The 19562-nt window shown below is 43.8% G+C and overlaps 3 protein-coding genes across 9 annotated transcripts in view; 2 read left to right on the forward strand and 1 right to left on the reverse strand.

Annotated features, from left to right (window-relative positions):
* Positions 1 to 263: 263 nt before the first annotated feature.
* Positions 264 to 1879, reverse strand: LOC6543667. Its single transcript, XM_001972929.2, has 4 exons — positions 1307 to 1879; positions 1009 to 1242; positions 749 to 948; positions 264 to 687 (listed from the first exon to the last, which is right to left on the reverse strand). Exons 1-4 carry the CDS (start codon positions 1541 to 1543, stop codon positions 396 to 398), a joined length of 963 nt encoding a protein of 320 aa, XP_001972965.1. The 5' UTR covers positions 1544 to 1879; the 3' UTR covers positions 264 to 395.
* Positions 1880 to 3887: 2008 nt separating this feature from the next.
* LOC6543668 (AFG3-like protein 2) lies at positions 3888 to 7277 on the forward strand. The gene is made up of 4 exons (XM_001972930.3): positions 3888 to 4245; positions 4303 to 4805; positions 4970 to 5365; positions 5420 to 7277. Exons 1-4 carry the CDS (start codon positions 4162 to 4164, stop codon positions 6915 to 6917), a joined length of 2481 nt encoding a protein of 826 aa, XP_001972966.1. The 5' UTR covers positions 3888 to 4161; the 3' UTR covers positions 6918 to 7277.
* Positions 7278 to 7668: 391 nt separating this feature from the next.
* Positions 7669 to 19562, forward strand: part of LOC6543693 (RNA-binding protein Musashi homolog Rbp6) — a 165849-nt gene continuing 153955 nt past the window's right edge. For 3 of the 7 annotated variants that reach the window (XM_026976628.1, XM_026976629.1, XM_026976630.1), the window contains exon 1: positions 9945 to 10669. In XM_026976628.1, the coding sequence (XP_026832429.1) occupies positions 10584 to 10669 (86 nt within the window). In that variant the 5' untranslated portion in view covers positions 9945 to 10583. Of the gene's footprint in view, positions 8130 to 9944; positions 10670 to 19562 lie in introns of those variants that run through there. The other 4 variants (XM_015158528.2, XM_026976626.1, XM_026976627.1 and 1 more) reach the window with 4 other exon arrangements.

Genomic DNA, 19562 nt, shown 5'->3' on the forward strand with positions numbered 1-19562 from the left:
CAGTTCGAATTAAACCGGAATTCGAACTGGAACTGGAAGGTTTCTCTTATCTGACGCTCTTTGCCAATTTACTGCAATTGAGCTGTTATCCTACAAATGTTTAGCTCCCTGAGGAATTGGGATAAGATATTCGGTTTTCACTACGATAACATGATAAATGCCATTTTATCGACGCTACAAAAGAGCTCAACGGAATATATGATAGTCTATCGCAAGTCAGATTAGATCGTTGAGTAAGTCGATGAATTGGAATGCTATTTACGTCTTGTTATGCACACATATTATTTGATCAATTTGCACTCTCGGACGGAATTTGAAACTGTATAATTTCTCCAAATAACATACAAACAGATGCACGGATCATTTAATACGCTGATCATCTTCGTTAAGACGTCTCAGTCACCTAGTTCACTCCATCCCAACAAGTTGAAGTTCAGGTTTCCAAAATATACAAACTGGGGGCCCCGCAGGCACCTGGTCTCAACTCGAATGGTAAAGTCGGTTCCCGGTGGCAAGTGGAACGGCTGGTGGGGATCGTCCTCCCCGCTGATTAGGTCGTGCAGAAAGTCACTTAGGAACTGCGGACCCTCTACCATAAACTTCAGAAACATCCGAGGATTGCGTTTAGCTTTTGAGTCTGGCTGAATGCTGTAGGTGTACAAAGTCCCATTGTAGCCCCGCTGGCCACTGCAAGAAATATAATAATAGTATAATATAATATGATAAATGTAATAAACGCATGTATTACCCATAGTTCTGGTGGATCTTCTCGTGAAAGAGCAGCTCGGCGAGAATGGAGACGAAGTAGATGCGTCGCTGGGAATCCATTGTTCTCATGCTTTCATTTTCCTCGTCAATAACTCCGATGAAGGTGTTGGTCAACTCAGCCTCCACGTTCCAGTGCAGGAGAGTTCTGCCAAATCCCAGGATCCTAAAGTTTCGAAATTGCTGCAGGGATACAAGCCGGTGGTCACAAGCCGGTGGAGACAGGAACCAACTTGTACTCACCCGCAGGAGCCCGAAGACAGCCATTGTGTAATGGAGGCGCTTCAGCTTTAGGCGCTCGGCACTGAATATGTTGAAGGATTGCTCCGTGAGGAAGAGGAAGTGGGCCAGGAACTGGCCCAGATGATCGGCTTCGCTATTAAAAACGGCCTCGCTATCGTGGAAGTGCAGCAGACTGATGGCCAGGTCCGACTCACTATCTGCGTCGGAGAAGTAACTGATGGTTGAGCGCAGGATCTGGGGAGAGGGGTAGCCTCTGAATCGAAAGGGATCAGGCAGGTGGAGGTGGAGAGTAGCCCACCTGCAGCATTATCCTTTCCGCGCGATCGCTGGCCCTCTCCGAGGGTCCTTCCCGATGCGTCGCCTCATAGCTCCTGTGGCGATGCAATATGTACGAGGTGCTGATCCGTTTCAGTTCCTGCGAAGCTTCCCGCAGCAACTTATGGCGGTATAAGTCCAAATGGCCCATGACCATCTGCAACACCTCAGTCGGCAAGTCCAGCAGCTGAACTCGCTTGGCCTCTGGTGCCTCCTCCATTTGACTGGCCAGGGATTTGTGAATATGTGTACTAACTAGGCGTGAAAATGTATTCAAAATGTGTGTAGGAAAACTGTGTGGACAGAAAATGCTGTGTACTTTTAAGTTCTTATGCAAAACACGCCTACTGTTCGGCTCATTACAGTTAGTTACAGTATATTTAGTATATTTTGAACGAAATGATGCACTTTGTGGTTTCTTTGATGTTTTTATGGGTGACCCACTGTGTGGTCTTCTTTTGTTAGTTGGCAAAGTATAATATGGTGTACCAGCGCAGCAGCGTTTCTTATTATACAAGTAATATGTGCAGTCCTGGCGTCGCCAATCTCGCCCAGAACCAGATGCATCCTCGGATCCTCATTCAACACGGCCATCCAGCCAGGTGGAGTTGCTCAGCGCGGAGTACGAAGAACTGCATCGCCGGATCCCATAATTTATGCTCCAAGGAACTGCGTCGCCGGAACTTGGCCAACTTGCGGCCAAGCCACACCAACATGGATGCATCCTGCGTGGCCAACAGGAGAGGCTTTGCCCAGTCTCGAGCGCATGTTGTACATAATAGGTTGTCAAATATCCGCTTTTTGACTCTTTATTCAATGCTTTATCAAAAGTGTTACAGTGATCGGATTTAGTTCAAATATGCGCCGTTTTGTTCGATAATCTGTTTCCATCTAGACGGCAACTTCATAATACCTCCCTCGTAGAAGCCCCCCTCCTTATTTGCGAAGAACTCGGACAGCCACTTTTCACAAGCCTCTTTTGAGTTCAACTTTACACCACCAAGGGCATTCGCCATGGACAGGAACAGGTGGTAATCACTTGGCGCTATGTCCGGGCTATATGGTGGATACGATAAAACCTCCCATCCGAGCTCCCGTAGCTTCTGACGAGTCATCAACGAAGTGTGTGGTCTGGCGTTGTCCTGGTGGAACACTACACCCTTCCTGTTGGCCAATTCTGGACGCTTCTGGTCGATCGCCTGCTTCAAGCGGTCCAGTTGTTCGCAGTAGATGGTAGAATTAAGCGTCTGGCCATATGGGAGCAGCTCATAGTGGATGATTCCCTTCCAATCCCACCAAACACACAGCAAAACCTTCCTGGCCGCCAATCCCGGCTTGGCCACTGTTTGGGACGATTCACCGGCCGGTTTTCGCTTGATATTGTCGTATGTGATCCATTTTTCGTCGCCAGTCACCATCCGCTTCAAGAATGGGTCGAGTTCGTTCCGTTTCAGCAGCATATCGCAGGCGTTGATTCGGTCCAGAAGGTTTTTTTGTGTCAAATCATGCGGCACCCAAACATCAAGCTTTTTTTTGTATCCAGCCTTCTGCAGATGGTTTAAAATGGTTTGGTGACTAACTCCCATCTCCTGGGCGATGTCACGAGATGCCACATGCCGGTCTAACTCGATGTATTCCATGATTTGATCGGTATTTGTCGTCACAGGTCTTCCGCCGGCTGGCTTATCCATGGTGTCGTTTTCACCGGCTCTGAATCGTCGAAACCATTCCTCCGCGGTTCGAAGTGAAACCGTGGTTTCCCCCAAAACACCATTAATCTCACGGAACGTTTCTCTAGCGGATTTGCCTTCAACGAAGGAAAACTTTAAAATAGCGCGAATTTCGGCGCTAGTGAACTCCATGTTTAACTGCTGATAACTGCTGAACACGGCAAAAATGTAATGTCAAATTAATGTCAAAAGAAGTCAAAGCCGCCTAGATTTTTTTAGTCTTTCACGAAATAGCCAAATTTAGTAGCTAAATTTAGTAGTAGTGACATATTTAGTAGTAAACTATATTTTTTTTGTTTAACTTATAATCGAGCATCTAAATTAAACACGAGTAAACAAATAAATAAATTAAGAATTTGAATAATACATTTGACTCAATGAATGCACTGGCAGTGGAGACAGCTTATTTAAGTTTGTATCCCAATCGAGGTTCACGTCTGCACTGAACGTTTCGGTCTTAAAATACCAAAGCGCCTTATCCATAAGGTGCTATATTTATACGCAACGTGACCGTTGGTATTTTAAACAAACATCAGTATTTTTACCCTTGCAGAAAGTTCTATGATTTTACTTTCAGTTTGGTGCGCACTGAAAGCGAGCTAAAATTTGCTAGCTCCGATCATGTTTGTATGTTTTCCATACCATCGCTTTCCTTCATTTTGGCCGATTCCGCTACAACATTTGATGAAACATGCCAATCTTATCACGACCCCTCGTAATCTATATACATACATATATTGCTTAAATTTATATAAAACAAGGGTATCAAAACTTCACTATTCAAGTATTATTTCCTCCAGCTTTAAATTTTGTGTAGTATTTATCGTTAGACCGGTCGGTATTTTCCATTGTTTTCGGCGTGGTCACACTTAATAATAAAAAATTTCTTTTGCTTATTATTTCACCATTTCATTTGCGAAATCCGAGAGAAATTCAAGAGCAACCCGGCGTGCGAGGCAGCGACATTCGTTGTCAGTTCGAGAAACCCATTATTTCCGGACCAAAATTGTGTCAGTGTGAGAGTGTGTCAGTTGGAGGCGGTGGCCACGCAATCCGGGCGACCGATCGTTGGGTAACCTAGCGCGAGAACCGAAAAACCGCCGTAGTCATGGCGTTCCGGCTGCTTGGCACGGCTAAAACGATGGCCGGAATGATGCGGCGCAACTACACGGCGGGTTCCCTGGCGGGAAAGGTGGGTTTATCCCCCACCTACAGGGTTATCTAAGTAAAAGCCCCCACTATTTTACAGGGACAACGCACACACATGGGTGCCACGGGCGCCGGGGTTTACATCCTGCCCATGGAGCTGCCGCCCCTGCTGCGCTATGTGGTCAAACAGATCCAGCTGCTCTGCAAAAAGCCGCCAAAAGGATTCGAAAAATATTTCGAAGCCGGCGGCAAGTCGTCTGGCCAACCGAAAGGATCCGTCGGCGATAAGAAGCCACCTGCGGGTTCCAGTAAATCCGCCTCGGAGAAGCCCAGCGTATCGTCACCCGCCTCGGCTAAGCCCAGCAGGTCCCAAACAGATTCCAAATCGGACTGGAACTTCGGCATGTTCAGCAACAGTTCGAGGGGGCCGGCGGGAAAAGGAGGCAACTCGCTGGGCGGACGACCGCTGGGCGAGAACAGCGGCGGCGGGGACAGGGAGCGATGGATCCTTCTGGGTGCCATCGGTGCCGTCGTCCTGGTGGGTTCGTTCGCCTTCTTCGAGATGGGCTACAAGGAGATCTCATGGAAGGAGTTCGTCAACAGGTGAGGTCTAGAATTACGTGTTGCATAACAGCTCGTTCAAAACATGTGAAATTAGAACTTGTGGAATATATCCATTAATCCATACATCTGGAACTTTCGCCTGTTATGTTACGCTTTGAGTTATATTTATAGTTTTTAATCATATCTCCATTTTCCAACAATAGCTACCTGTCAAAGGGCGTCGTGGAAAAGCTGGAGGTGGTTAACAAGAAGTGGGTGCGCGTACGTCTGCAGCAGAACAGCAACAGCGGCAGTGGCGTCTTGTGGTTCAACATCGGCAGTGTGGATAGCTTTGAGCGAAACCTGGAGACTGCCCAGACGGAACAGGGAACGGAGTCCATCAACTTTGTGCCCGTAATCTACCGCAACGAGGTGGAAGCCGCTAGTCTCACAGGTCTGCTGCCCACACTGCTCATCATTGGCTTCCTGGTCTATATGATGCGAAAGTCCGCCGATATGATGGGTGGAGGCCGTGGACGCAAGGGTGGTGGCCTTTTTGGAGGCGTCATGCAGTCCACCGCCAAGCTAACCAATCCCAATGAGATTGGTGTGGGTTTCAAGTAAGCTGGCGACACTTCACATAACATACCTAATACTTGTTGTACTCCTTACAGGGACGTCGCCGGTTGCGAGGAGGCCAAAATCGAAATCATGGAGTTCGTGAACTTCCTGAAGAACCCGCAGCAGTATATCGATTTGGGCGCCAAAATACCAAAGGGTGCCATGCTTACTGGCCCTCCCGGAACGGGTAAAACGCTTTTGGCGAAGGCCACCGCCGGCGAAGCAAATGTGCCTTTCATCACCGTGTCGGGATCCGAGTTCCTCGAGATGTTTGTAGGCGTGGGACCTTCTCGTGTCCGCGACATGTTCGCCATGGCCCGAAAGCATGCTCCCTGCATCCTCTTCATCGACGAAATCGATGCTGTGGGTCGCAAACGTGGTGGCAAGACCTTCGGCGGCCACTCGGAGCAAGAGAATACCCTTAATCAACTTCTGGTGGAAATGGATGGCTTCAATACCACTACGAATGTGGTCGTTCTGGCGGCCACTAATCGTGTTGACATTCTGGACAAGGCTCTTATGCGACCAGGTCGTTTCGATCGGCAGATATATGTCCCAGCACCTGATATTAAGGGCAGGGCGAGCATCTTTAAGGTGCATCTGGGTAACCTGAAGACGACGCTGGACAAGAATGAGCTGAGCAGGAAAATGGCTGCACTGACACCAGGCTTCACTGGCGCCGACATTGCCAATGTGTGTAACGAAGCAGCATTGATTGCTGCCCGCGACTCCAAGGACTCGATTGTTCTCAAGCACTTCGAGCAGGCCATAGAGCGTGTTATCGCTGGCATGGAGAAGAAGACCAATGTTCTAGCGCCGGAGGAAAAGCGAACGGTGGCACACCACGAGGCTGGCCATGCGGTGGCCGGTTGGTTCCTGGAGCATGCCGATCCCCTGCTGAAGGTCTCGATTATACCACGCGGCAAAGGTTTGGGGTACGCCCAGTATTTGCCTAAGGATCACTACTTGCTTTCCAAGGAGCAGTTGTTCGATCGCATGTGCATGACGCTCGGTGGCCGTGTGGCCGAAGAGCTGTTCTTTAATCGCATTACCACTGGTGCTCAGGATGATCTGAAGAAAATCACCGATATTGCCTACTCACAAGTTGTGCGTTTCGGCATGAACGAGAAGGTTGGGCAGGTTAGCTTCGACGTGGGCCAGGCCGGAGATCCCGTGTTCAGCAAGCCCTACTCTGAGGACACTGCCCAACTGATCGATAACGAGGTTAGGTCGATTATCAAATGTGCCCACGAAGCCACCACTAGTCTGCTGACCAAGCACAAGGAGAATGTCCAAAAAGTGGCGGAAAGACTGCTCCAAAACGAAGTCCTCAGTCGTGATGACATGATCGAGCTGCTGGGACCCCGACCCTTCAAGGAGAAGTCAACCTACGAGGAGTTCGTCGAGGGAACTGGCTCCTTCGAGGAGGACACCACGCTGCCCGAAGGTCTTAAGAGCTGGAACAAGGAAAAGGAACGAACGGAGCCTCTGGACGCTGGCAGCACGCCAACACCGCCGCCCACCAAGCCCGTAACTGCCCAGAGCAGTTAGGCAACGATCTTCGCTCATGTGGATGGGGAGTTTTGGAGTGGTAGTTCGAGGGTGCCGACATCTATTTGTTTTTGTTGTAATCCCTAAACGCGGACCGGAGAAAACCCCGACATGTGGCACATCGAGAGGGCTCAAGGAGTTCCTAGACCTTCTGGAGTTACAGTTCTCCACGACGCGTTCATTATTGTTTTTGCATAATTTTAAGATAGCCCCATGGATACCTTGTTCCAGTGTTGAGCACAGAAGCGCTAGCCTGTACTAAATTCCCCGTATGCGTAGTTTCAGACTGCAATAAAGAATGGAAATGACCTGTCAGTGTGGAAAAACGAAATTAAACGATGTTTTCAAGGCGAAAAATAATTCAGAAGCGTTATTATTGCGGTGTATGGCATACGATAAAATTTCACACACACAGATTTCATTTTGCGATATGAATTTGGTGATTCTTAAGTTGGTACCATCGATTTAAGTAAGATCTGTCATGTAAACATGAAGTCCGCAGGCGCTTTTTCGCAGTGTGAGCTTTCTAAGCTGCACGCGGGTTAAGAGAACGCCGCTCTCTTCGGGGAGCTTTCTCCGCCAACTTTCTCACTCTCTCGCCGGCTACCATTCGCTGCGGCTTATCACTTATCAGCTGTGATGCCGAAGTACATGCGCCATGTGCAGCCGGTAAATAGTGCAACTGCCGCAGTCGCTGCCGCTGCTTGTGCAAAGCTCTGTTGCGGCAGCAGCAACAACAGCAGCGACGGCAGAGAGTGCAGCAGTGCAGTCGACGTCGCTGCCGCCGGTCGTTTTGAGGCCGTCAGTTGCGTTTTGGGGTCTCGCCGCTCAGTGTCGTCTTGTTGGTCGTCGCGTTCGTGTGCGCGCACTGAGAAAAACGGAACGTTAGCGTTGCACTATCCGTTGCAGTTTTTATATTCCTCGAGTCGCCCGATTTCAGAGCTGTTCGTCCCGCTCGTGAAGTGCGTGCGTTTTAACCAAAACAACTACCAAAGCGCGTACAATATAACAAACCAATACAACCCAGAGCCCCGATAGGAAAATCCCTGCTGCGGAGGGCATTTTGCATTTTGTTTACCTCGATGGCTGTGTGGAGTGCAATTTGACGATTATATAATATAAAACAAAATACGAAGAATAGGGCAAACAAATAAAAGTGCGCGGCACTCGATTTTAATTGCAATCAACTACAATAACCACTGAAGAAGAAGAGTTAGAGCGCAAACCTCTCCCTCGCACCCCCGCCCACTCTCGCGCTCGCTCTCACTATTCCATTCCGTTTGTGTTGATCTTCCCTGCAAAATGGCTGCCGGCCGGCAAAGTAACGGCAACATCCATATTTGATCGATAGAAAGGGAGGGGGGAGAGATCCCTAGTGATGTGTCTTTAAGATATAATAATTGCTTTATTTTACTTGGACTAAATTAAAAAAGAAAAAAAAAACAGTAAATGGTAACCAGCAGGATGAACAGAAGAAGTAAGATAATGATAGGCAAACGTTTATTTCTTTTGTCAAGAAAAATATATTGAATTTGTTTGCTATGGCCCTTAGCTGCTTTGAATTCGAATAAAAGGTGTGATAACATATATCAACAATAAAACTAGAATTCGCTCCAAAGCAAAATAAATTTAAAATTAAAAATTAAATTTATTTATTTGAAATAGTGCAATTGTATGGATAATATGACATATCTTTAATCAATTTGTGTTCAAACAACTAACAAAGATATGTATAGTATGCCTCTTGGAAGACATAAAATGAACTTTTTTTTTATTTTTTATTAGCATTCCTTTTTCTTCGTTGTGATCACTTTTACAAAATGACTGCCGTCGGCTATGCTAACTGTAACTTCGATTACTGATCAGCCGAGCGCCCCCTGCCGGCGATCTCTGGCCGCAAATGTGTTCCCTTAGTTCTGCTTCTGTTTTAGTTTACCGTTCATTTTGTTTTATTTTGTGCTGCCAATTGTGGCAATTGTCGGGTCACGTGTTTGTTGCTGCCGCCAGTTAACTTCTGCTCTCGTTGTAACGGTGCATGTTCCCAGTGCGATTGTGTGTGTGTGAGTGTCTGTTCGTGAAAGCTTGCATGCTGCGCGTTATTATATTGTTGCTGCCTTTGTTGTAATTTTTGTTGAGGGAGTCACTGCATGCAATGTTCTTCTTGCCCTTTCGCACATCCCACTCTATCTATTTCTGTCGCTTTCTATCATTTGTTGTTGTTTGTATTGTTGTTGTGGGTGTGGGAAAGATCAAGGCGCGTATTAAGCACAGAAAATGCGAAAAAAGAACACACAAAAATATAGGAAAACAAATAAGTTCGGAGAGAAAGCAACGGAAAATAATTGCTTTAACAAGCAAAAGTTCAAAGCTATAAAATTTGGATGCCAGCATTTTTGAATTACCGAAAAATAGTTTCGGGGAACCTAAGGTGATTCCCAAACTTCCATTAATTTAAAACGCATTTAATTGGTAAAAATCATATTTTCCTACCAATGCTTTTTTATAAATAATCAAAATTTGTATAATTACAAAGCCATCATAAAAAAATCCCGGAAAAGGCAAATCGTAGATTTATAATTTCACTAAAACATTTATATCTTTACTTTTCATCTTTAGTTTTCTACGAAATTCTACGAAAATTAATTTGATGGCTGATGCCATATAAAGTGAGGCAAATTTATTTCAAACAAAGATCTTTTTCAGTCTTAGTACCGCATCCCAATTGTCACTCAGCCGTCACTTAACCGCCCCCTTTTCCGCCCGTTCCTCACCTGGCTTTTCCACGGTTTTCCCCCTCTCTCTTTCTCTCACACATCGGTTGCACTTTTTTGCATTTTACGATTGTTCGTTGCGAATCATTGCATTTTAGGTTGTGGGTGGTGGTGGAGCAGCAGCTGCGGATGGGTGGGAAAGCGAGGGGGAGCGAGTGAAGGGGAAAATTGCATTTTCAAAAGTTTCCCTGGGCAAAGTTTAAAATTGCAATTTAATTAATTTTCACCAAACACAACCGACAACAAAACGAAACAGATCTTTTGCAGTAATATGTTGCCTTTAAATCAATTGGGAAACCAGCAACCGAAGTTAACGCAACGTTTCTAAAACTTAAAGTCTAAACATCAAATAATAGTTACCAAATACACAATAATATTAAAACCAAACCAAAAGTGGCCTGCGAAACGAAGCAACCAAAACAACCAAGAAATGTGATTCAAAGTGTGCAATGTAACCAAATTATAATTAAAAAGCTAAATAAAACGATAGCCAAAGCAGCAGAAAAGCCGCGGAAAATCAGCGGGAAAACCAAAGTCAGACCAAATGGAAAACAAGGAACCCGGCAGCCAATCGAACAGCCAACTAGCAGCCATCGTGGCCAATGATTAAGGGAACACTTTGTTAGCCAACTCGTAGTAGCAGCATCCCCCGTCCACACATAACACCCAGTAACACAGCCACTCAGCCGCACAGAACCACTCGACCTCCCCTCGCATCTCGATGCCCGCAAAGAAGGCGTTGGAGCAACAATTATAGAATAGACAGCCAGGCAACCAGACAACCAGACAACCACATCAGCTCAGCTCGGCTCAGTTCAGCTCAGCCCCAACAGCAAACTCCAAACTCCAATCACCAACTCCAACTCAATCTCAATCCCGAGCCAAAAGCCCCAACATGGACATCAAGATTGAGCAGCAGCAGCAGCAACAGCAAGTGGAGCTGGGACCCTGTTCCCCCTCGGAGGTGCCCAATGATCCCGGGTAAGTGGGTTTTTGCTACAATCGGTATACCCTTCCACAGGGTATACTCTGTAAACTAAGAATATATTTCAATCAACTCGGGAGGGAATGATTTATTTGATTTATTTATATTACTTTACTTGTGCAAACACAGACATATTTAATATCAATTTTTAAATATCGGGAGGTTTTTTCTCTTTAGATATAGATATTTATATTCTATTTACAGTTGTGTAAATATTTACATTAACCTTATCAAATTGTTGAGAAAAGGGCATTCAAGCTTCGAAGTGCCGAGGTGGGCGTGAACTTTTTTATTTAGTTTGAGGTCGTGGACGTGGCATTAATTGTTTAAGTTTTAAGTTTGTCATTATTGAAGCGCAGGGCGCCGGAAGCGAATGAAACGTGGCCTGGGGAGCGGTGTCAAGGCATTTAGAGTTGTTGACAGAAAGTTTTCTATGTCAACTGGGGCCGGAACTGGCCGAAAGCGGCCAGAAATGGACGATGGCTCAGCTGGGGATCCAAGTCTGCGAAACTAATTAGAAAACAATTTGCCAAGGACATCAAAATTCAATTAAAGCCATTCGGCTTAGTGCTTTAGTGCAATGCAGTAGCTGCCCTCGACTCGCTTTCATCCTTCCGGCTACAGTTTATTATCAGTCCGATTCCCCAGCTTCAGCCCCTCATCCAACATTTATACTTGTGCCGAAATGGGTTAAGTTGTGATTGCGGTGTCATATGCAGTAGATTAATTGCGAGCTGCATTGCTGATAATTTGCATCGGTTTGCAGTAGTCTTCTCCGTGGCCGGGGGTGCAGTTCTGCTGTCAGAAAGTCGGACTAACAAATGGATGACCCGATGATTGGCAGCCAAGTGGACTGATTGAAGGTAGTGCTGAATGGACTTTTGACGCAGCCCATAAAGTGAACAACTTTCTGAATAGAGTGCTCTCATCGGCTTGTCGGAATTCGCATCGAGTATAATATTTTTAGTTGATTGGAACTCCAAGGAGGATGTACGTAATGATTACTTGCAAAATTTAGAAACTCACGGAGAGAGAACTGTTTGACAGAAAACTTTATTTTCAAATCGAATCTGGCAAACTGGGTAGGACAACTCAAACGAAATTGATACTCTAAGCAAAGTAATAATAAATTATTATCAGTCAGCCATTTAAGTTGAGCATGCAATATAAACATAGCCATTTCCACGAAAATTAGTTTAATTTCTTGTGCTCAGAATACAAGCAAATACTTATAATTTTAGTTGGCACTTTAGCTAGAATTTTTATGTTGAATTCATGGCATTTCTGTTGGGGGTTCAATTATATTAATAGTGTTAGATACAATTTTTCTACTTGATATTCCTTAAAAACCGAATTTCGGCGCTCCATTCAAGTAAGTTTTATGAGAAGCGCCGAGGAGGGCTCTACAACTGCTGTATGCCAATTCATACCATATAAACCTTTTGTCATTGAAGTGGCCCAGGAAGAAAAGCCAGCACAAAATTGGAAAATCGAGGCGAATGTAGAGAAAAGCCATAGGTACAGCCATATGGCCCGGACAGCCGTCGCAATCCATTGAACACGCAATGCCCATAAATTATGCAGTTCATGCATATACATCCACATAGATGTACGGTTATAAATATATCTATTATCGAAATGCTGCAAATTGTATAACCCAAGTGAATTTCAGCACTCCACAAAGGGGGCGCGGATGCTGATTGCAGCTCATCTTGTCTATTTGCATTAGTTTGGCAAACTCGCAACAACACGAGAGCAAAAATAGGCTGGGCTGGGCCGCCGACTCGCTTTTCCCTCCAAATCCCTTGCCACATTTCTCGTGGCGGGAAAGCGGAGGCTACCGGATAAAAGAAATGGATCACCTGCTGCTCGCTGAGCTCCGACGATGCTGGCAGGTGCAACAACTGCAACTGAAACACCAGAAACTATTGCAACTGCAACCAGTGATGCCCTTTAGTTGTACCAAAAGGTATTATTTTCTCAGTTAGTTAAACATTCGAGCGATTAGCTTGCCTGTTATAAAGATACTTTTTGTCATTATAATAATACAATTAATACGAAATTTTATGTTAAATTTTTTTTTTGGATTTCAGAATCAATACTTATCAAACAATTTTCATTTTTAAATTTATGTGAATCGTAACTTTTTTTTTTTTTTTTATTGTTACTCGTTTTTTACGATGTTTTGGTAAATCACGTAGCTTTCCCAACACTGAATGCAACATGAAGTTGAGTAAAAGTTTTGTGGCGATGCGAATGGGAAATGTGGCACCTAGCGAATGTTGAATGCATAAATCTTGAATTAATTCAAAATACCTTTTGATGACGCTGCCCAGATACACAGATGCACATATACAGATGCATCCGCATCTCTGCACTTGTATCCGAGTCTCAGTATCTTTCCCTATTTTCGTTGTGCAACTTGGCGAATATCGTTGAAAACATGCGAATACAATTCCATTCACAGTTTCGTTGACTGGCGCGGCGATCGCCACGGCTCAGTAAATTTGAGCGCTACCGCCGCCCCGTTCCCGCTCCCCAACCCGCTCCCCCTCCCGACACCCAACCCCCTTTGCCACCCGCTCTTTTGGCAAACTTTATAAATCTTTTGAAGGGCCCACGGAAAATAAAAGAAGCCGAGCTGCCTGCTCGGCGCAAAATGGCAAAGTAAATAAACACAAAGGCGAAAGAAAATGAAAATAAATCAAACCAAACCAAAAAACAACACACAAAACTTTGAAATAACTAAATAAATGCCCTGCTATTAATACAATTCACTTTGCCAATGTATTTTTAGTGCAAATGCAGCAAACATCATGTGAGAGAGATCGTTCTGTGGATTGATCGATCGCCATGATACCTTGCTTGCTGATTTAGGATTAGTTGCAATTCTCTTGTCCCAAATTAGGAAAACATAAATTAAAAAAAAGTATGACTTTAAAATAAATCCTTAAAATAAATCCTTAAAATAAATCCTTGACTTAAAATCCTTAGCCAAGCGAAAGAATGAGAATAAAACATTGAACATAATTAAAAAGATTCATCATAACATATTCGGGGGCTAAGTGATTTCAAATAATTCTGCTAATTTTCCCAATCCATTTTGTACTTAAAACCGGTGTGCAATCATTTTAGAACAGGCAATTGAAAACTCCCCCTAAAATGGTTCAGCCAAACATATCCTGTGCCACTTCTGAACCTCTGAGTGGAATCAACAAGTGCCGTTGGGTGATTGTCACACCTACGTATCGCTAATCCCGCCGCCGCTACCCTTTTGACCCGCTCAAGAATGCCTCCCATCTGCATGCGAGTTCGACAATTATCCATTAGAAGCGAACCGAGGCAAACCGAGCAAGAAATGCAAACAAGAGCAAGAAAAACTGGGGAACACACTGGTCCAGGCCCCTGCGCCATTTAACGTGGCCCCAAAAATTGTGCACCGCATCGACAGACGACTGTCAGTGGAATTGCGATTGCGATTGCGATGCAATTGCACTCGCTGTTCTTTTCATAATTGTCGTTTTGTTTCTCGTCTCTGTCGCTCTCCCGGCGCTTGTAATTGCGGCTTTGTTACGTTCCGTAAATTGATTCATTGTACGCCGTGCTTTGAGCACGGACTGACCCACTCCCATTCGAATACCCAGTGGCAGTGCCAGTTCCAGTACCAGTGCCATCACCATTGGCCATATCCCCCGTGTTTGTCTGATATAATTGCTTTCAAATGATTTTGTGTCGTTGTGTGCGCACTTTCATATAGCCCGTAATTTTGTTTGTTTGTCCGTAACCCGTAACGTAAACGCAACTGTCATTGTCCGTATTCCGCACGGTGTCCGTATGTTTGTCCGTTGTACGGCATAAGCTTCCATTTTGTATGCATAATGAGGCCTGCGGCAATTTGACTCTAGGATGGCCATTAGCTTAAAGTGCCAGTTTTGTTGTGTTGGTAGCATCCCTCTCCCAGGCGAATTTTGTTTTGCCAAAACACTCATGGTAAAACCATTTCCTTCAAACAGAGCTGATCTAAATAGACATATTTTCAGTAACAATTAATTTTTCACTCTTTTGTACCAGACTGCCTACAGAAATATTCAGCTTAGAATTACTTATCACATTTATTTGGTTTGCTAAGCAAATTGAGGCAAATAAATCAAAATCTAAGCAAGGGGTCATTTTGCACCAAAATTAATTTAACAGATATTTCTTTAAATGTTGTAACATACAAATGAATAATAATCAGGAACAAATGCTCTGACAAGAATGACTTTTAGGTTAAGTAATGTTTAATGCCAAACAACAAATATTTAAAGCAATAATATTAATAAACAATAAAATAATTCAAATTAAGATCATCTATTTTTTTTGTAAATTTGTTCAAGCATTTTAGTTCTCTATATACATGGTTGCTTTTCTCCAAAAGTAAGTTAGACGATTTATAGTTGAGGGTTCAACTCCAGTGTTTATCACAACAATTACAGGCGATCTTTTATCGTTGTCTGTGCCAAAAGTCAACAGTTGTCCGTTGTCTGCCTTTAAACAGTTTTAAATATGTTAACAAATTGCAAAATATTTGCGCTCGATGGGCTTTAAATGTTTGTTTGCGGATGAGTTGTGTTTGGCTTGTGTTCCAGCATTGTGCATATGTAAATTGGCCATTTGTCTGCAGTAGCCGTAAGTTGTTATGGTATTTATGGGTGGATGATATCCACTGGGCCTGAAAAAAGAATGGGAAGAGGGAAATGGGAAATGGGAATCCACTTAAACCGCAAGAATGGCAAAAACTTTTCTGCCGTCCCACGATTGACATTATCAAAATTCAATTTACAATCTCCTCGGAGTCTGACACGCCGAAAAGAAAGTTTTCATTTGCCTTAGTTGCACTTTTAAGTAAACAGTTCGATTAAAATGGAGTGACTTGAGGAAGTAGGGGGCTCCAAGCACCATACTTGGCCTAAAAGTACATTTCCCCACACCATTTCCCATGTGTACATATATTTTCTCTCTTTTGAAATCAATGCAAGGCAGAGCTAAGAAAGTTTTCCCTCTGCTAAATGCAGTCATAACTTTTGGCAGCGGAATAAAACGTAAACTCTTTTCGGTTAGGCAGTATAAGCCGCCATTAGAAAATGAGTTTGGTGGGTGGAGTGATAGGTGTATGCAGTGTGAAAAAATCATGGGAATAGATAATACCAAAATTCTAACAGAATAATTTTTCTAAAAAGGAACTATTAACAAAATGAAAATTCAAATCTGAAGGCTAAAGTTTTTAATGAAATGAACATGTTGATAATTAATAGTAATGTTTAGGTATACAATTTATTATTGAATTTGTGCTGCTGTTTCAAAATTTAAAAATAATATTTATAAATACCCATAACCTTTCATACGAAAATATTTCGAACCGACCCTCAGTTTTTACTAATAACCGAGTATTAGTAGGTTAGGAAAAGTATTTACAACATTTTTTATAAGCAATAGGAAACGAGTTGCAAAGATTTGTTCGAGTATAATATTAGAAAATGTTGCCAGGTTTTGTTCCACACTAAGTATGAAAAGATTCGACTGTTCAAGTGAAAAATGTATAAAAAGGTGCGCAGTGAGACCTAAAACTTAAGCAGTTCGGTGGTAAAGTTGTGTGCTTTTTTTCTCTCTGTAGCAAACATTACATTGGTCGCCTGTTTGTGCCCCACTCCCCTTTCTGCCACGCCCCCCCTTTTAAGACGAGGCGTATGTTATGCAATATAAGACGATAAACGGGAGAAGGAAATGTGAGAAAAGAATCCAGTGGAACGGAGGAGAGACAGCGCAAAAGTTTTCCTATCTGTATCGCAGACGGGCCCACAATGCATCCTTTGAACCGCAAAGTGCAGCGGGTTACGGCCTCCCACCCACTGCTGCTCCCCCCGGCGGCCCTTTTTTCGCCGCCCCTGTCCGTCCAGCTCGCCATTCATTATAAATTGCATGTACTGGTAATTGTGTTTGTGTTTTGCAGCAGTAGAATTGCTTTAAATGAGCCGAGCCGAACGAAGCGTATCCCAATTTAGGCTGAGCCACAGACCCGCCCCCTTTTTGACCCACTGCCGCCCCAGCCCCCTCTCCCTCCCCCTCCCCCTCCGATGCTCCAGACTCAGATTTCCCCCTTTTCCCGCTATCTTTACTTCCTTCATATTTAGCTTTCCGCACGATTAAATCGATGCAACTGTAAAGTTCTTTTTCTATTACGCTTTTTCGTGCACATTCGCATTACGCACACTATCAGCCGCACACACACGCACTCACACACGCTCACCCACCCTCACAGTGGAATAGTATGTAAATCGTTTCCAGTGTATTCCCATTTTGTTAAAGATTTTTTCCATTTTACGAGGAGCTTAATGTTTCTTAGGTTCTCAATCTTTGAAATACCGCTTACTACTTCGCATTTAGAATTTAAATCGTACAGTTTTCCAGCTGGCTTATCCAGCTTAAAGCTTCTTTGGACTTGAAAGTGGGTCATCTCTTATTTAGTTAGCACGATTAAATTTTGGTACAATGCGGTTGAGATCGGGTTTTCATTGGCTGTACCTAAGAAGATTTAAATAGTAGGAAAAAGAACATAACACAGTTTTATGTTATATGCTTTTTTCTTAGCTTTAAGGTATGAAAAAACGCATTTTTTTTAGCATATTAAAGGGGATCCTTGGAATATTTATACCACTGTGTCCACATCTCCCATGGCTATCTCTCAGTGGGTGCTACATAAAACATTTGCCTCCGCCTGGCCAACATTTTTAGCCGCCGTTGGCTGGCTTTGTCTGAGGCTCGCCTACCGCTTTCAATCCCCACTCCCCCCACTCGCCAACATATTTCTGCTCTGTTTTGCGTGTTCTGGCCTCCCCATATGAGCTCCCCAGTCACCCACTGTGGGAAACCCCCTTTGGAGGCCCCCAGCCCCCTCGAACCCCTGGCGCCACCGCGCACCCACCATGGGCTGTGCCTTCGAATGTCTCAGACAATTGTCGGCGGCATATTTATGCGCTGGCCCAGCTTTTCACAATTCCCCATCTCGGGTTCCAGCTTAGGCTATAGCTCTCCAGCGTTGCAAGTGTGTGATTCTGCACAGTAGAAATCAGTCGTAGTAGTAATTATCGGTTTGCGGTAACTTTGAGATATAATAATATGAGTACAAATCACGATTCTATACATAATGATACGACGCAACCACTTAAATCACTTTTTGTATTAATTCTTTTAATTGTGTTAAATGTGTTGTCAATTGCCACTTACGTGTAAAGGTTTTTCACCAATTTGTATCTAGAGTTTCCCAGCATTCAATGGTTATTTATGTCAATAAGATTACTTAAGTTCAAAGATATCACTCAACGAAAATTTGTTTTATATTTATAGTCAACTTTCAACCTTAGAACGGGTTGTTTTAATAGAATACAGAGAAAGACTAAAATATACTTTATGTTGATTTTTAATAACCAAAACCAAACTAACTAACTAACTAACTAATATAACTGGAATAAACTTTATTAAGACAACTTTAATTTTGGCCAGCTAATATGATTAGCTGATTCACTGATTCAGCATTTATATTTTGAAGTTTGGTCGAGATTGCACCACTCACATTTACTAAAACTATTTTGTACCAGTGTGAATATGTGGAGTCTCGCTTTTCCCGATGCGTTTCAGCTTTTACTGGTGGGTCTGTGTCCAACGCTTTTCGCTTTTCCCGCTCACCCCCCCAGCCCTTCGATTTCGGAGTGAAAAGGTTGTAACCACGAAGCAATTGCAGAGGTTCTTCCCCCTATTCCTTTTGTCGCCTCTGCTGCTGGATGCTGGTGCATTTTGATGATGTTGTTGATAGCCGCACATGATAGTCATCAGGATGTGGATGGGGATTTGCTGTTGTTTCTCTGGCCCAGTGGTTGTCACCGCTGCTGTTGCTTTTGGGCTTTGCGGGAGTCAAATTGTCCAGAGGTTTTTATAGATACTCCCTCATAAACGGATAGGGGTCGTGGGGCGTTTGGTAGGTTGGTATGTAGTCCGGATCTTGGCAGCTTGTATAAATCGTTTTATAACAGCTTAAAACTATTACGGGCTGTTAGGAATGCCGAGCAGCTTGTCGTTGGTTGTGAAGTGCAGCAGGTATTTATAAATTGAAGGAATATTTTTCGGAGGGCATTTGTACGGATTGCACGGATTGCACGGGTTTAAGTGCTTTCTTATATGTCAGACTGTATCTAAAATGTATCTCTTTATAAAAAACAAGCTAAAAGAACAACGTGATTCAGTCTCCAGATAAGCTTGACAAAATGTATTTTGTTTGGATTGTTAATAGTCCTCAACATCAATATAACAAACGTTCATTGTATTAACTTCTTTCTTCGAGCATTAAAAATGGGTAAAGATTGCAGTATTTGTAGAAAGTTTTAAGTAACGCAGAGTAGTAAAAAGCGTTCCACAACATTAACATGTAATGAAACACATCATCTAATAGCAATCACTAGCCAACATTATTTTGTAGAAGCTAAGAGTTAAGGTCCATCAATCAAATTTACTTTACAGCTGAATACTATAACAATTTAAATGTGAAACTGATGGCAGATTTATGAGCTATTAAGCCGCAGAGTTCCAGAACCTCATATTTAATGCAACTTTATTTAATAGTCTCGCAGCTGGGCGCCACATTGTTGCATAATGCGGACTGTCCGCTTTCAAAATGCCACAACTCGGCACCTTTTGGATAGACTCTCTTCTTGGCCCTCGAGTATCTGTGTGCGCGAGTGCCTTTGTATACGTGTGTGCATCTCCATATGCGCCCCTTTGTTGGCCTCTCGACATGCACCGCTCCCCCCAACCCGCCTGCCCCCCCTGACCATATCCCATACCACCCACTTCCCGCCT

Source organism: Drosophila erecta, unplaced genomic scaffold (genome assembly GCF_003286155.1).
Source record: "Drosophila erecta strain 14021-0224.00,06,07 unplaced genomic scaffold, DereRS2 tig00000021-arrow-pilon, whole genome shotgun sequence".
In the NCBI taxonomy this organism is placed as follows: domain Eukaryota; kingdom Metazoa; phylum Arthropoda; class Insecta; order Diptera; family Drosophilidae; genus Drosophila; species Drosophila erecta.

Excerpts from the sequence above, each read along its gene's own strand:
- LOC6543667 (XM_001972929.2), bottom strand. The coding sequence starts at position 1,543 with ATGGAGGAGGCACCAGAGGCCAAGCGAGTTCAGCTGCTGGACTTGCCG. Across the intron at positions 949-1,008 it reads CTGTCTTCGGGCTCCTGCGG|CAATTTCGAAACTTTAGGAT; the intron begins GTGAGTACAAGT and ends GTATCCCTGCAG. Across the intron at positions 688-748 it reads AAGATCCACCAGAACTATGG|TGGCCAGCGGGGCTACAATG; the intron begins GTAATACATGCG and ends TATTTCTTGCAG.
- LOC6543668 (XM_001972930.3), top strand. The coding sequence starts at position 4,162 with ATGGCGTTCCGGCTGCTTGGCACGGCTAAAACGATGGCCGGAATGATG. Across the intron at positions 4,806-4,969 it reads TGGAAGGAGTTCGTCAACAG|CTACCTGTCAAAGGGCGTCG; the intron begins GTGAGGTCTAGA and ends TTCCAACAATAG. Across the intron at positions 5,366-5,419 it reads GAGATTGGTGTGGGTTTCAA|GGACGTCGCCGGTTGCGAGG; the intron begins GTAAGCTGGCGA and ends TACTCCTTACAG.